The sequence below is a fragment of the Onychomys torridus genome, unplaced genomic scaffold (genome assembly GCF_903995425.1).
Source record: "Onychomys torridus unplaced genomic scaffold, mOncTor1.1, whole genome shotgun sequence".
Classification (NCBI taxonomy): domain Eukaryota; kingdom Metazoa; phylum Chordata; class Mammalia; order Rodentia; family Cricetidae; genus Onychomys; species Onychomys torridus.
Window position 1 is genome coordinate 1 of NW_023412803.1, and position 13,547 is coordinate 13,547.

At 36.3% G+C, this 13,547-nt stretch overlaps 1 protein-coding gene across 1 annotated transcript; it reads left to right on the forward strand.

Annotated features, from left to right (window-relative positions):
* Window positions 1-6: 6 nt before the first annotated feature.
* Window positions 7-13,307, forward strand: LOC118575881 (UDP-glucuronosyltransferase 2B7-like). The gene is given in 6 exon segments (XM_036176252.1): window positions 7-79; window positions 82-149; window positions 4,694-4,825; window positions 6,837-6,924; window positions 10,144-10,363; window positions 13,028-13,307. Coding segments are annotated over 6 exon segments (852 nt in total). The 5' UTR covers window positions 7-15.
* The last annotated feature ends 240 nt before the right edge of the window (window positions 13,308-13,547 follow it).

Consider the following 13,547-nt stretch of genomic DNA (forward strand, 5'->3'; position numbering starts at 1 on the left):
GGAAGACCTACTACTATGGTTGACACAATGAAGAAAGCAGAAATGTGGCTCATTCAGTCCTACTGGGATTTAGAATTTCCTCACCATCTTTATCAAACATTGAGTTTGTTGGAGGACTCCACTGCAAACCTGCCAAACCCCTACCTAAGGTAAGTTCATCCTTTTAGTTTTGTTTCATTTTATTTCATTTCAGTAAAAATGGTTCTACACCATTTTTTTTTTAGTTTTTCTTCCAGTGAGAAAGAATCAGAAGTGGGGAAAAACATCCTGCCAAGTGGATGCTCAAGGTTAAAACAGCCACAAATTTATGCATTTCCTTCCATTTATAGAATAACAAGAGAACCTTGGGGGAAACAGCTTAATTCAATGCTATAAATATTGATGCACATTCATGCAAAAACTGTGAAAAGATTAGCATACATCTCAACATGTTCTTCATATGCAGAGAAACAACATAGAGAAGTTTCTGCCTAACCTAAACCCATTTTGAGAGATAAAGTATACTCAATAAAATTTGTATGGAATATATTTAATAAAGTGATTATAATATAAAGAGACCATTGAATAGAAATAATAAAACACATCCTAAAGTCATTGATTTAAAAAACAAAACAAAATAAAACAGAAAACCCTAAGATGTGAAAGAGAGGTCAAAGGATAAGGTAAGATGAAATAAGAAGATAAGAAGTTAGGACTGCATGTGTGGTTTAGCAAGAAGGTATAGACAGCAGGGGCTTTTGATAAACATTATTTAAAAGTTCACAATAGGAAAGTGCTTAAAATGTTAATTATGCTATTAAGAGCACAGAGAAGGGATGTGAACTAAGGAGAAGTAATATCAGATTTTCTTTAAAATTAAAGAAAAAAGCGCCTTCAAGGTGCAGTCCCTGAGTTGAGTTGCATAGAAGCAAGACTGGAAGTAAAGAACCTGTAGGATGCTGCTATTACAGTTTAGATAGCAAAAAGGTGAGCATAGAATAGAATACTCATAGATCTCAGTACATCTAATCAGAGTCTAACAGTACCAAGATCATATGGACTTTAGGAGAAAGATTGAAACCAGTGAAACTAAGTATCTCAGCTTCTAAGTAGATAATGCCAAGTTAATGTTGAATATTTCTGTAATGGGTATTTTTGTTGTTACTGTTAGACTGAGTCAACATTTCTGTCAGAATGAACCACAATACCAAATGATTTATATTGGTCATGGACTCGGAAGTTTCAGGACTCAGCTCTGTTGGTGCTGGTCCTAGAGTAAGGCAGACCGTATTGGGAGCAGAAGTATATGGAAGGAACTGTTCATATCATGAAGGAAGCAGAACATTATTTGGATTGCCCCCACCACAAGAAAACGACTACCTGATGGAGTCAAGTAGGCTTCCCTTTGTAAAGTTTCCAAAACTCCCCAAAAAGTGCAATGACCAGCAGCCAAAGGATTTACCAGTGAGCATGACGGGAGACATTTGATTTACTATATCTAGTAAGTATCTTACATTTGAAGAAACTTTATATTCATCTTGCTCAATAATAATGAGAATTTTAACACATTCTCAGGCAGTGTCCTAAAAGATATATATCATATGTACTTATGAAAGTAAATGTATAAATTTTGGAAACAGGATGAAAAAAGTGTAAAGATTCTTCAACAGTATCTTAGCATTAGCAGAAGACCATTCCTCAATATCAAGTATTTTGGCTTCAATTACTTTACAAGAAAACTCAACATTTCCTTGCTTTCAGTCTACTAATTAATGCACTATTCACTTGAGATCTCACAGTTTTGTAGCTTAGGGTATAAAAGGGATCATTTACTCTATTGACACAGAGGTTTTTTTTGTTTTGTTTTGTTTTTCTTTGTCATTATACACACACAGAGATAGAGATAGAGAGATAGAGATAAATAGATAGATGATAGATAGATAGATAGATAGATATATAGATAGATAGATAGATAGATAGATAGATCGAACACATAATACAGTGTTTCAGCCCATTGAGCTTTGCTCATATGCACATGTTTTCAAGGAGCAGATTTATTGGTATTGGACAACGAGTTTGGGAAGACTGATTATGTTTTTTCTGTCTTATGCCAGATTATAGGAGACCACTAAAACTTCATTGGGGAATGGGGTCCTGGCATCACATCTCCTTGCCAGAATAACCACAGAAAAAAATATATACCGCACATGAACACCTAATTATTCTTACCACCTGCTTATGAAAACTGTAACTAGATGAAAATTATCCAGTCATTCTGACATAATATCTGATATGAAATGAACATCACAGTTTGTAAGACAAATTGTTAAATGATCTTATATTTAAAAAACTCAGAGCCAGATATTGGGGTTAAAACAGAGAGATCAGAGCAATAGGACAAGCCACAGCCAACCTTACCTCACCAGCCCTCAGCCTTCAAAGAGACCTACTTCCTGTATACCCATTCCTATGCCTTTCCATTCTGCCATGTCATTTCCTCTCTCCACCCAGTGATATCCCTTCTGGTCTGTCTGTACAGACCTCCAGACCTCTATGGTTGGTGCTGGGATTAAAGGCATGTGTCATCATGCCTGGCTCTGTTCCCTAGTGTGGCTGTGAACTCACACAGATTCAGATAGATCTCTGCCTCCTGAATGCTAGGATTAAAGGCATGTGCTAACATTGCCTGACTTCCATGTTTAATATAGTGTCTGGCTTTTTCCTCTGATCTTCGGATAAGCTTTATTAGGGTACACAATATACTGTGGGCCACAATATATCACCACAACAGTTATAAGACAGTTATAGAGAGTAAGCTTTCTTTACTGACATATAATATGATAACCAAAAATTCTTGCAATTTTATATCACTAGCAACCATATAACATTAAAGTATTTTTCATTTATTTTTAATTCGTGTGATGTATGTGTGTACATATATACTACTGTGTATGCATATGGGAAGAGAGACATTACGGCATTTGTACAAATGTTAGAGGCAAATTCCAGGAGTCTGTTTTTTCTTCTAGCATGGGTATTTCAGGGTCAAATTCATGTCATCAGACTTGGTAACAAGAATCCTCCCAACTGAGCCATCTCAATGACCATTGAAATAGTTTTAAATGGTTAACATCCAACAATGGTTTTGAATGTTAACATCTAGACTATACACAGTAGTTTCCTATGATCAAAGGATGATTCCACACGTGTGTAGGTTTTGCACATTTTATCCTGTACTTGAAGGATTCCTCGATTTCCATTAAGAGAAATGGGCAGTGTTATTAGTATTAGAACAAGGGAAAGAAGACAAGACAGACAATGTGCAACAATGCAATGATCATTAGTGGTTATAACAACCGTTGTTATTATGTTTCACAAACAAGATTCTAACCTAAGTTATATATTGTAAACTTTGTCTTATTCTGTGTTCAAATTTCTGTATTTAGTCTGAAAACATGGCTCAGCAGGCAAAAGACTAGACTAAAGGCCTGATAACTTGAGTTTCTTCCATGGATATAAACATAAATGGTGGAAAGGGAAAACTTCTGAATATCGTTATTTTTGTCTTCTGCCCTTCTAATGGTTAACTGTTACACACACACACACACACGAACACACAATAAGTAAAAATAAATGTTGAAATTTATATTTTTCTCTTCCACAATTACTTCTTTTACATCACTTATCAAATGCTTTTGTGACTTCTTTCCTGAAAAAAAAAAAAAAAGAAATCAGAAGTTTGTAAACTGTATTGTGTCTCTGCACTACTTATATGTGAATACTACATAGTATATGAACTATACAAAGTAAAGTTAATTTGTGTATAATCAATATGTATCATAATTTTATAAACAAAAATATCTTCTTTAATGAAAATTAAAAAATAATTATACTGATTGCATGTGTAATTATTACATTTTAATTGTTTTACCAGAATCATTTAACACCCTAAATAAACACGGGTGCAAAGTTTATACTAAGTAAATTACATACATATATGTCACAGCAATAAATTGTTCTGTATCAATGTCCTTATTTACATTAAATCACCACTGGTAACAGGAAATGAAGAAAGGGGAAAAATCACATTTTCTATAGGTTAATAAATAAATGTAGCTGGGCAGTGGTGGTGTATGCCTTTAATCCTAGCAATTGGGAGGCAGAGGCAGGCGGATCTCTGAGTTTGAGGCAAGCCTGGGCTACAGAGCAAGTTCCAGGACAGGCTCCAAAGCTACACAGAGAAACCCTGTCTTGAAAAAAAAAAAAAAAAAGAAAAGAAAAGAAAAGGAAAGGAAAGAAAGAAAAAAAGAAATGAAGGAAGGAAGGAAGAAAGAAAGAAAGAAGGAAGGAAGGAAGGAAGGAAGGAAGGAAAGAAAGAAAGAAAGAAAGAAAGAAAGAAAGAAAGAAAGAAAGAAAGAAAAGAAAGAAATGTAAATGAGGATTACAACTTTCTGTTCACCTCATATGATGAACATATTGTAATTTTAATTTTTTTCAGAAAGTACTACTTGGAATACTTGTTACTCAAAGATGGGAATATACATAGTGGTGCTCTCCATGAATGATTAAGACAGCAATGATTGTCTTATGTGTGCTTGACCAGTAGTACTTACCAGTCCTATAATACTTCATTGTTCTCCTACTTTAATGGCAATTTTAATAGCATTTCATCTGCTGTTGATTTTCAGTAGTAAAACAATTTCTGTATCCACAGGAAATGGAAGAGTTTGCACAGAGCTCTGGGGAACATGGTGTGGTGGTATTTTCTCTGGGATCAATGATCAGAAACATATCACAAGAACGAGCCAACACAATTGCGTCAGCCCTGGCACAGATTCCACAAAAGGTAAAATGGTGCCCTCATGGAAGACAAGTTTATTAACTTCTGGAAAGGTCTGACCCTGGAAGGATCCTTTATGTAAAATGAAGTATTATGATTTGCCTTAACCAGTTTAAAAATAAAGATAAATATAACAGATTATACATAATGTGTTTTTGACTGGCAATGACATTGACATAAACATTGTGATCACAGAGAAGCATGGTGAGTGAGTACAGTAATATAAGCAAAATTTAAAAAAACAACTAAATTCTCAAGTCACTCCTTTTTTCTTGAGCCTTGTTTAAAACTAGACATTCAGGGAAAATGAATTTTATTTAATAATTTTACTAGCAGATATTGAAAACAATGTCTGCAGTATAGCATATAGTAGACTTCTAGACTTGTAGTAGCATCTAGACTTCCCAGGTAACCCTTCACTCTTTATGAGATTTCTGAACTAGGGTGGCTTAGTTACCATTCAGGAGCCTTTTCAGAGAAAGACAGAAGGGTTGCACCTCAGTCTTTTTGTACCATGTTCACTGAGAAAATCAGAATTGGCCCTTGTAGAACCTGCCAAAACCCCTAACAGGATGATGTAAATGAGAGGGTGGAGTGGTTCCTACCCTTACAGTGAACTATCCGTAATCAAACATCATCCATGGGACTATGTCTCTAACCCAGGAGAGCAACATGTCTGTCATTTAGGAACAAATGGAGAAATAAGGGATAGTCCAGTAGAAATAAGCTTCATGCTGGCTCTCTTCATAAGGTATAGGAAGATAATTTACCACAGCTGAACTTCAATCTGGAGTGCTTAGGAACTAGACTTTAGCTTTCTTTCACATGAAGTCTCCATGCAATCCCTATTGCTGGTTTTCCTTGTGATCCTGGAGCTAAGTTTAAACATCTCACAGCAAACAGATATTAAACATGTAGGTGAAGCTCCAATTTATGAGGGTAGTTTCAGATTTCTAAAGTTAGCACCATTTGTGTGGTCTGGCTTTAGAACTGCTTGGGATTTTAAAAAGCATTATTAACCTCAAAGTGTTGTGCAATCTATCTTAAGGAACCAATGTGGCACCATTAGGATGTTGTTCTTTTTTCTACAGCTACTATTGCTTATGAGCAGCAAGCCAGCTTCCTTTTCTATATGAAAGGAATACTCAGTCTCAGTGACAGTGATGTGACTCATGTATGAGATGCTCTAGGCTTCTTATAATCCTAAGTAAAACATATTTCTCACCAAAAGATGAAGAATATTAGATTTTTATTTTTTGCTTGTTTTTAAAAAAATGTCAAAGTCATTCTCTGTGGTTGCTATTTTCATGGTGGAGACAGCACCTCCTTAACATGCAGAAGGGTGCAAGCAAGCCTGTGGACCTTTATGTCCTGGGGAAATGCTCTGCCAGCAACCACATCACTGGCAGTCAGTGGACAATTTAAACACTTACACTCTGTGAGATCATTGTCAGGATGGGATGGACAGATGACTCATACTCTGATTCTCCATGATAGTGCCTTTTCAAAAAAACTCCTATATAGAGAAAATTAGGAATATGGAGTAATTTTAAAAAATAAATAATTAGTAATTAAAAATACCAAATTCTATTAAAATAACAGGACAGATGACTATAAGTAAAATCTGAGGTTATTTTAAACTGGCATGAAATTAGAAATGGAAAATTAAAAGTATATAGCAAATACACATAAAGTTTAATCATTCTTCCTTGAACCTGAATTATGACCACATAAAATTTAAGAAATAAATACATTCACATTTTATTATCTCTCTCGTGTATGTATGTAACTTCACATGGAAAAATCATGACATGCAACTGACTAAGTATAAAGAGAAACAGAGGCGATGTTGCCATACTCTGTCTCACTTTTTTGATAGTTCTTATTGTCTAAAGTCACTTTTCCTGGTTTCCACACATGGCCTGTGACCGGCACTTAGCTAAGCACCATCTAACTTTTTAAATACTGTATTTTAAGTTTTGAATCCTGGTTTAAATTATTGTCCAACCTCTAACAGGTTCTTTGGAGATTTGGGGGAAAGAAACCAGACACCTTAGGACCCAATACTAGGGTGTTCAAGTGGATGCCTCAGAATGACCTTTTAGGTAAGACTCTGGGAAACAAATACTGAAAACATGAGTCACAGACTGTAAAGCAATAGGAAGCAAACTGACTCCTTTTAGAAAACTCAAAAATAAAACCAATTTTAAAATATTGATTTTTTTTAAACTTGAAAGAAAATGAAATATGAGCTGACATTGTATTTTTATGTTCCAAAAACAATGTGTACATTTTGTAAAAGCAACTGCCTCTTACAGAGAGTGTTTTGTACATACCTTGGATTTTACTGATTCAATATTATAACTGTTCCCCTTTCTAAAGTAGAAATTTTTTAAAAAACTGCTAAGAAACAACAATCCTTTTTACTTATCAATGACAATATTTTCCATCAGAAAAATTCACAATGTTTATCATGAAACAATATAACACTATGATTACCATAGTTGTCCTGGATGCCTTAAAAAACCTGTATCAGGCTTAGTAAATGAAAAGTTTCACTTTTGAGACAATCATACATGAGTACTATATTTACATCATTTTCAGCTTCTCCCTCCTTCAACTCCTGCTTTGCCCCCTGCCATCCCACCATCCCACCATCCCACCATCCCACCATCCCACCATCCCACCATCCCACCATCCCACCATCCCACCATCCCACCACCCCACCACCCCACCATCCCACCATCCCACCATCCCACCATCCCACCATCCCACCATCCCACCATCCCACCATCCCACCATCCCACCATCTCACCATCTCACCATCTCACCATCCCACCATCCCACCATCTCACCATCTCACCATCCCACCATCCCACCATCCCACCATCCCACCATCCCACCATCCCACCATCCCACCATCCCACCATCCCACCATCCCACCATCCCACCATCTCACCATCCCACCATCCCACCATCCCACCATCTCACCATCCCACCATCCCACCATCTCACCATCCCACCATCCCACCGAGTTCACTGATTGTTCCTAGTTATACACACATGTTTAGGGCTGACAATGGAGTATTAGATAATATATGAGGGCGTTCATACTGGAGAGACCTGGCTCTTCCATCATGGCAGCCACTGATTGCCCACATCTTTTCCTCTAGGAATAGGACTCTGTGAAACTTCCCCTATCTATGTTAGCAGGTGAACTGGTGCTGTCATTGTGAAGGTCTTATTTAGGCCAACACATTGTCAAGACTTCATGGATGCAACATCCCTATAATATCTCCAAAACACTTTCTTCCATCAGGTATTCTGGTCCTCTGGCTCTTATACTCTTCTTAGACCTTTTCCAAAATGTTTCCACAGCCTTTGATTTACAAGTTTAGCTGCTGTGAGCATGCTGATTGATCTTGGGAATCCAATGGTTATACTCTTCTCACACCTTTTCCAAAATGTTTCCAAAGCCTTTGATTTACAAGTTTAGCTGCTGTAAGCATGCTGATTGATCTTGGACATCCAATGGTTATACTCTTCTCACACCTTTTCCAAAATGTTTCCACAGCCTTTGATTTACAAGTTTAGCTGCTGTGAGCATGCTGATTGATCTTGGGAATCCAATGGCCATTTATTCTCTTCATTTTGACCAGCCGTGGATCTCTGCAGTATTGTCCACTTGCTGCAATAGAAGCATTTGAATGAGGTATGGGAGCTACACTTACCTGTGGTTTTAAGGATAAATGTTTAGAATGTAGTTAGAAATTATACTTGTTTTGGAAAAATAGCAATAGGAAGTCCTCCTTTGGGGTCTATGATCTCCCCAGACATGAATAGTTGAATAGATTTACAATACCATGCATGAATTTATTACTACTGAGCTAACCGCAAATCTAATTAGACAATCCTTGGTTAATCTTAAGATAAAAGTGCCACAGTTTTGCCATTAATGATATCTTGCCATGCCAGTCCTTGTTTATAATTTATATATTTGAAAGCTGATAGGACTATTGATTATATTTCTCCCTAGAGATCTTATGAAGCATGCTCTAATACTATGAAAGTGCTTAGAGAGGAGGTTTCCAAGTCAATTGCATCTCAATTCCTCCACGTCCTATGTCTGAAGAGTACAGTGTCTTCATCAATCGGTGCTGTGGTATGTCTTTCTGTATGCTCTGAATATGTGTTGCTCTGAATGGTTGATAAATAAAACACTGATTGGCCAGTAGCCAGACAGGAAGTATAGGCAGGATAAGCAGACAAGAATTCTGGGAAGAGGAAGGCTGAGTCAGGAGTCACCAGCCAGACACAGAGGAAGCAAGATGACAGGGAGAACTGAGAAAAAGTACCAAGCCACATGGCCAAACATAGATAAGAATTTAAGCGTAAGAGCTAGTCAGTATTAAGCCTAAGCAAATGGCCAAGCAGTTATTATTAATATAAACCTCTGTGTGTTTACTTGGGGGATGTGAGAGTGAGAGTTTGTCCTGACCACTGGCTGGCCAGGACACAGAAATACTCCAACTACTAATTGGGTCTTATCTTCAAGTTCTGGGAAGCAATCAAAGACAATGGCTAGAGTCTATATTGTTTGGGGAGAGCCCTGGACACAGATACCCCCCACCTCCACCCCTACCCCCTGCAAACCAACAATTGATAGTGAAGTTTTCCATTTCTGGCACTGGATATTTTGATAACCAGTCTATGGTTCCTGAGACTGCCAGCATCACCACACTTGGCAAAACTTCTTCCAACCCTACCCTCTCCACACACACACATGCACACACATGAGTATGTATGTACTAATAAGCAAGGTTACACAACAATGTCTCCCTATTGATTCCTCAAGCACCTTCGGTTCCATTTGTTTCCCTGGGAAGAGGGTAATGGAAGGAAGAAGCAAGAGAGAGATAGGTGGCACTAAGAACATATGAACTCTTTAAGTCAGTAAGTTATAGCAAACATATGGCTTCCTTAGACCTTCATTTTCTTCCATCCAGTAGGTACTCTGTGTGTTCAACTGAAAATCACCTGCCATCATTCTAGTGTCTTCTCATGCCACATCTGTCATTAATCTCTCAACTAATTCTTCTGTAAGCCCTAGCATCACATTGAAAAGAAAACAGTAGGTGTAGCTTTCTTGGTTCCTCTACCGTGTATTTGGATGACTTTTGCTCTGAGATATTAATGGAATTTAAGGAATTCAATTTAATTTTTATGTTAAAAAATACCCTAACCCTTTGATCACTTTCTTATAGATTTATACTTACATATAACAGTTGAATTTAATATGTTTTCTGTTGTTCTTCTGATCCTAGGTCATCCGAAAACTAAAGCTTTTGTAACTCATGGTGGAGCCAACGGCATTTATGAGGCGATCCATCATGGGATCCCCATGGTTGGCATCCCTTTATTTGCAGAACAACATGATAATGTCGCTCACATGGTGGCCAAAGGAGCAGCTGTTTCGGTTGACTTTCATACGATGACAAGTGAAGATCTGCTTAATGCACTAAAGGCAGTCATTCACATCCCTTCGTGAGTATAGCCATCTATCTATTTATTTGTCTTGTATTGGAACCCAGGACTTTACACATGCATGCTAAGCAACTATTCTGTCCCTGAGCTATGTCATGAACCTATTTAATACAGACAATTTTTCACCAGAACATCCAGAGAACAGCAATTAACTCAAAGAAATAATGATACTACGAAGACCTACATTAGATAGTGAAGGAATGTCAATGTGTTTTCTTGTTATTTTATTTTAGACAGAATCTGTAATTACCTTGACGTCTTCCTCTTTCATCCTATTAAGTTCTAGATTAAAAAATATGTGCCAACACCCTAGACCAACATACTTCTCAACTGTTTTACTAAAAAAAGTTATGAGATTTAACTTTAGAATAAATACAGTTTTATTTGTTAAAATACCTACTGATAGTTGAAATTGTAGTATAGTGAAGCAAATGAACAGAGGCATCATTTTTCTTTTACTTAAAAAAAACTCCTCATAATGGCTTTTTGTTAGCCAGTAGGATAAAATTAATCTCTAATTCCAATTATATTTAATAGTATAAATTTGTATTTGCCAATATTTTATTCTATTGCTGATTTGTGGTGAAAAATAGAGCTTTGATTTTTATCCAGTTAATAACATCAAAAAAAGGAGGATTATAGTTAAAAATAGTGCATATCCTTAGATTTTTCAGTTGTGGTTGCCTTGTTTAGAAGAATTATGTAATTTTTAAAAACTGATTTGAAAGAAAGAATTTGGCATATTGCTGTTCAGTTGCCAAATATCTTACAGAATAATGATTTTCTTTCCAAAATACATCAGAATGCTAAAACAAATTATGCTCCCTCATTATAGTCTGTCTTTCACCAACAATATTATACATGTATTTCATGCATAAAAATTTTGTTTAGAACTGTAATGGGGAAGAAAGGAAGAAAGGAAGGAAGGAAGGAAGGAGGGAGGGAGGGAGGGAGGGAGGGAGGGAGGGAAGGAAGGAAGGAAGGAAGGAAGGAAAGAAAAGTAAGCGAGGAAGGAAGGAGAGAGAGAAAGAAAGAGAGAGAGGAAAGAAAGAAAGAAATTGTAAATGGACAGTGGTGGTGCATGCCTTTAATCTCAGCACTCAGGAGGCAGAGGCAGGTGAATTTTGGGTTAATTGTCAAGTCCTGTATCATTTATCCAGTCTCTGCATAATAGGAAAGTTCAGAGTTTGTTACAAGTAGTCCTCCAGGCTGGATCATCTCAGCTAGCCATCCCATTTCTGTGAATTTGGGGGCTTCCTGTTCTATAGAGTAAGTTTCAAGACAGCTAGGCCTGCTACACAGAAGAACCCTGTCTTGAAACCCCAGAGAGAGAGAGAGAGAGAGGTGACAAAAGAACAACAGATACATTTTAAAGCAAGTTAACTCAATTTAAATAAATTTTAGTTATTCTAATAAGTACTCTGTGAAACACATTTTCTTTTTACGGTTTTTGAAAAATAATATTTTTTTATGATTAGGTAAAAATCCTCCTGTATGTATACTTGTCTACATTTCTAATTCTTAATAGACATAATGATGGTACTAGATGAAGCTGATTTCTTAAATAGGTGATACATTTTGAAGGTTTATGATACACACTGTATTAGTCTTGAGTAAATTATACAACATCCTTATTATGGACCTCATGTCCTGTATAACAAAAATACACTAATATATCTGCCTTTGTGTGAAAACATTGTTTTCTCTCTGTGTATATGTGGCTGCATTTCTCTAATATATTATAAGTAACAAGAAAGGAGACTGCTTCCATTGCTATTGGTACTCTGTTATGATACAGCATGTTAAGCTTTATACTCGATGAGACATGTCCATAAATAGACCCCTTTCCCATGTATCCTTGTCTGAAGTCATTTCACCACTAGAATCAATTATCTCTTTATTGTTTCAGTGTAAAATATTGAAAAGATTCAATATTGAAAAGTCACAACATGTAAAAGAAAAGCATGAATACTAATTGCAATAACTTGCTCTAATTCTAGTTTACAGTAAGAATGATTAAAAGTGTTCCAACAGTCAAAAACATTTTCCTACAAATAAAGGAAAATATAGTTTTATTATTTCCATCTAACAGTTAACAACTAGAAGGAGAAATTTATGAAAGGAAATTAGTAAATTTATTTTACTGAGAAGAAGCTAGTAAATGAACAATCATTGTATATCTATGTTTATAATCAATAAGCACTGATAAGTGGTCAATACAAATTCCTCATCAATCTCAACTCCTTATCAGCTTTGCCCAGATATGGATCACAGTTAAAATGGCATGCATTGGCTATGCATATCCAAATTGTTCTACTGTTCTGAATTCTTCATACCAGCTACACTAGTATTTGCTTTCTGAGTGACTCATGTTTCAAAACTTCAGAGATAACTCATTTTGATTTTATTTATTTTGCTTTGGGGTGTCAACTGGGTCTAATCTCTTATTTATAAATATTTACTTTTCCTAGCATTTCTCTTACTGTTTAGATCCTGTGTATTGAAGAAGTTCTAGCTGATACATTATTTAATAAGAGCTTTACTGTGATGAACACATACTTTTCTTTATACTTCCATACTTCCATATGATACACAGAAATTTATAAACATATGTTTTCACCTTCATTCTGTAAGTAAGTCATTGCCCATCATATCTCCCTTTAGCTATAAAGACAATGTGATGTGGTTGTCAGCCATTCACCATGACCAGCCTATGAAGCCCCTGGACAGAGCTGTCTTCTGGATTGAGTTTGTCATGCGCCACAAAGGGGCCAAGCACCCGAGGCCACTTGCCTATAACCTCACCTGGTACCAGTACCACTCTCTGGATGTGGTTGGATTCCTACTTGCCTGTGTGGCAGCCTTGGCTTTCCTTGCTGTTAAGTGCTGCTTGATTGTTTACTGGTTCTTTGTAAAGATGGGAAAGAAAAAAAAAAAGGAATAGAGATCTTTAAGAATGAAGGCAAGACACTTCCATTCAACTCTAGCACTGTGTATCAGGTGTTTCTTCTTTTAGAAAATATAGGGCTACTTGGTTTATCTATATATTTTACTCCTTAAAAATTAAAAAAATAACCATTTAAAATACTTATTTCCTCATATATCTAATTTTTTGCTGATTTACTGATGTAATAATCCTAAGAACAATGATAACCATGGAAATACCATCTTGTTTATGGGAGAA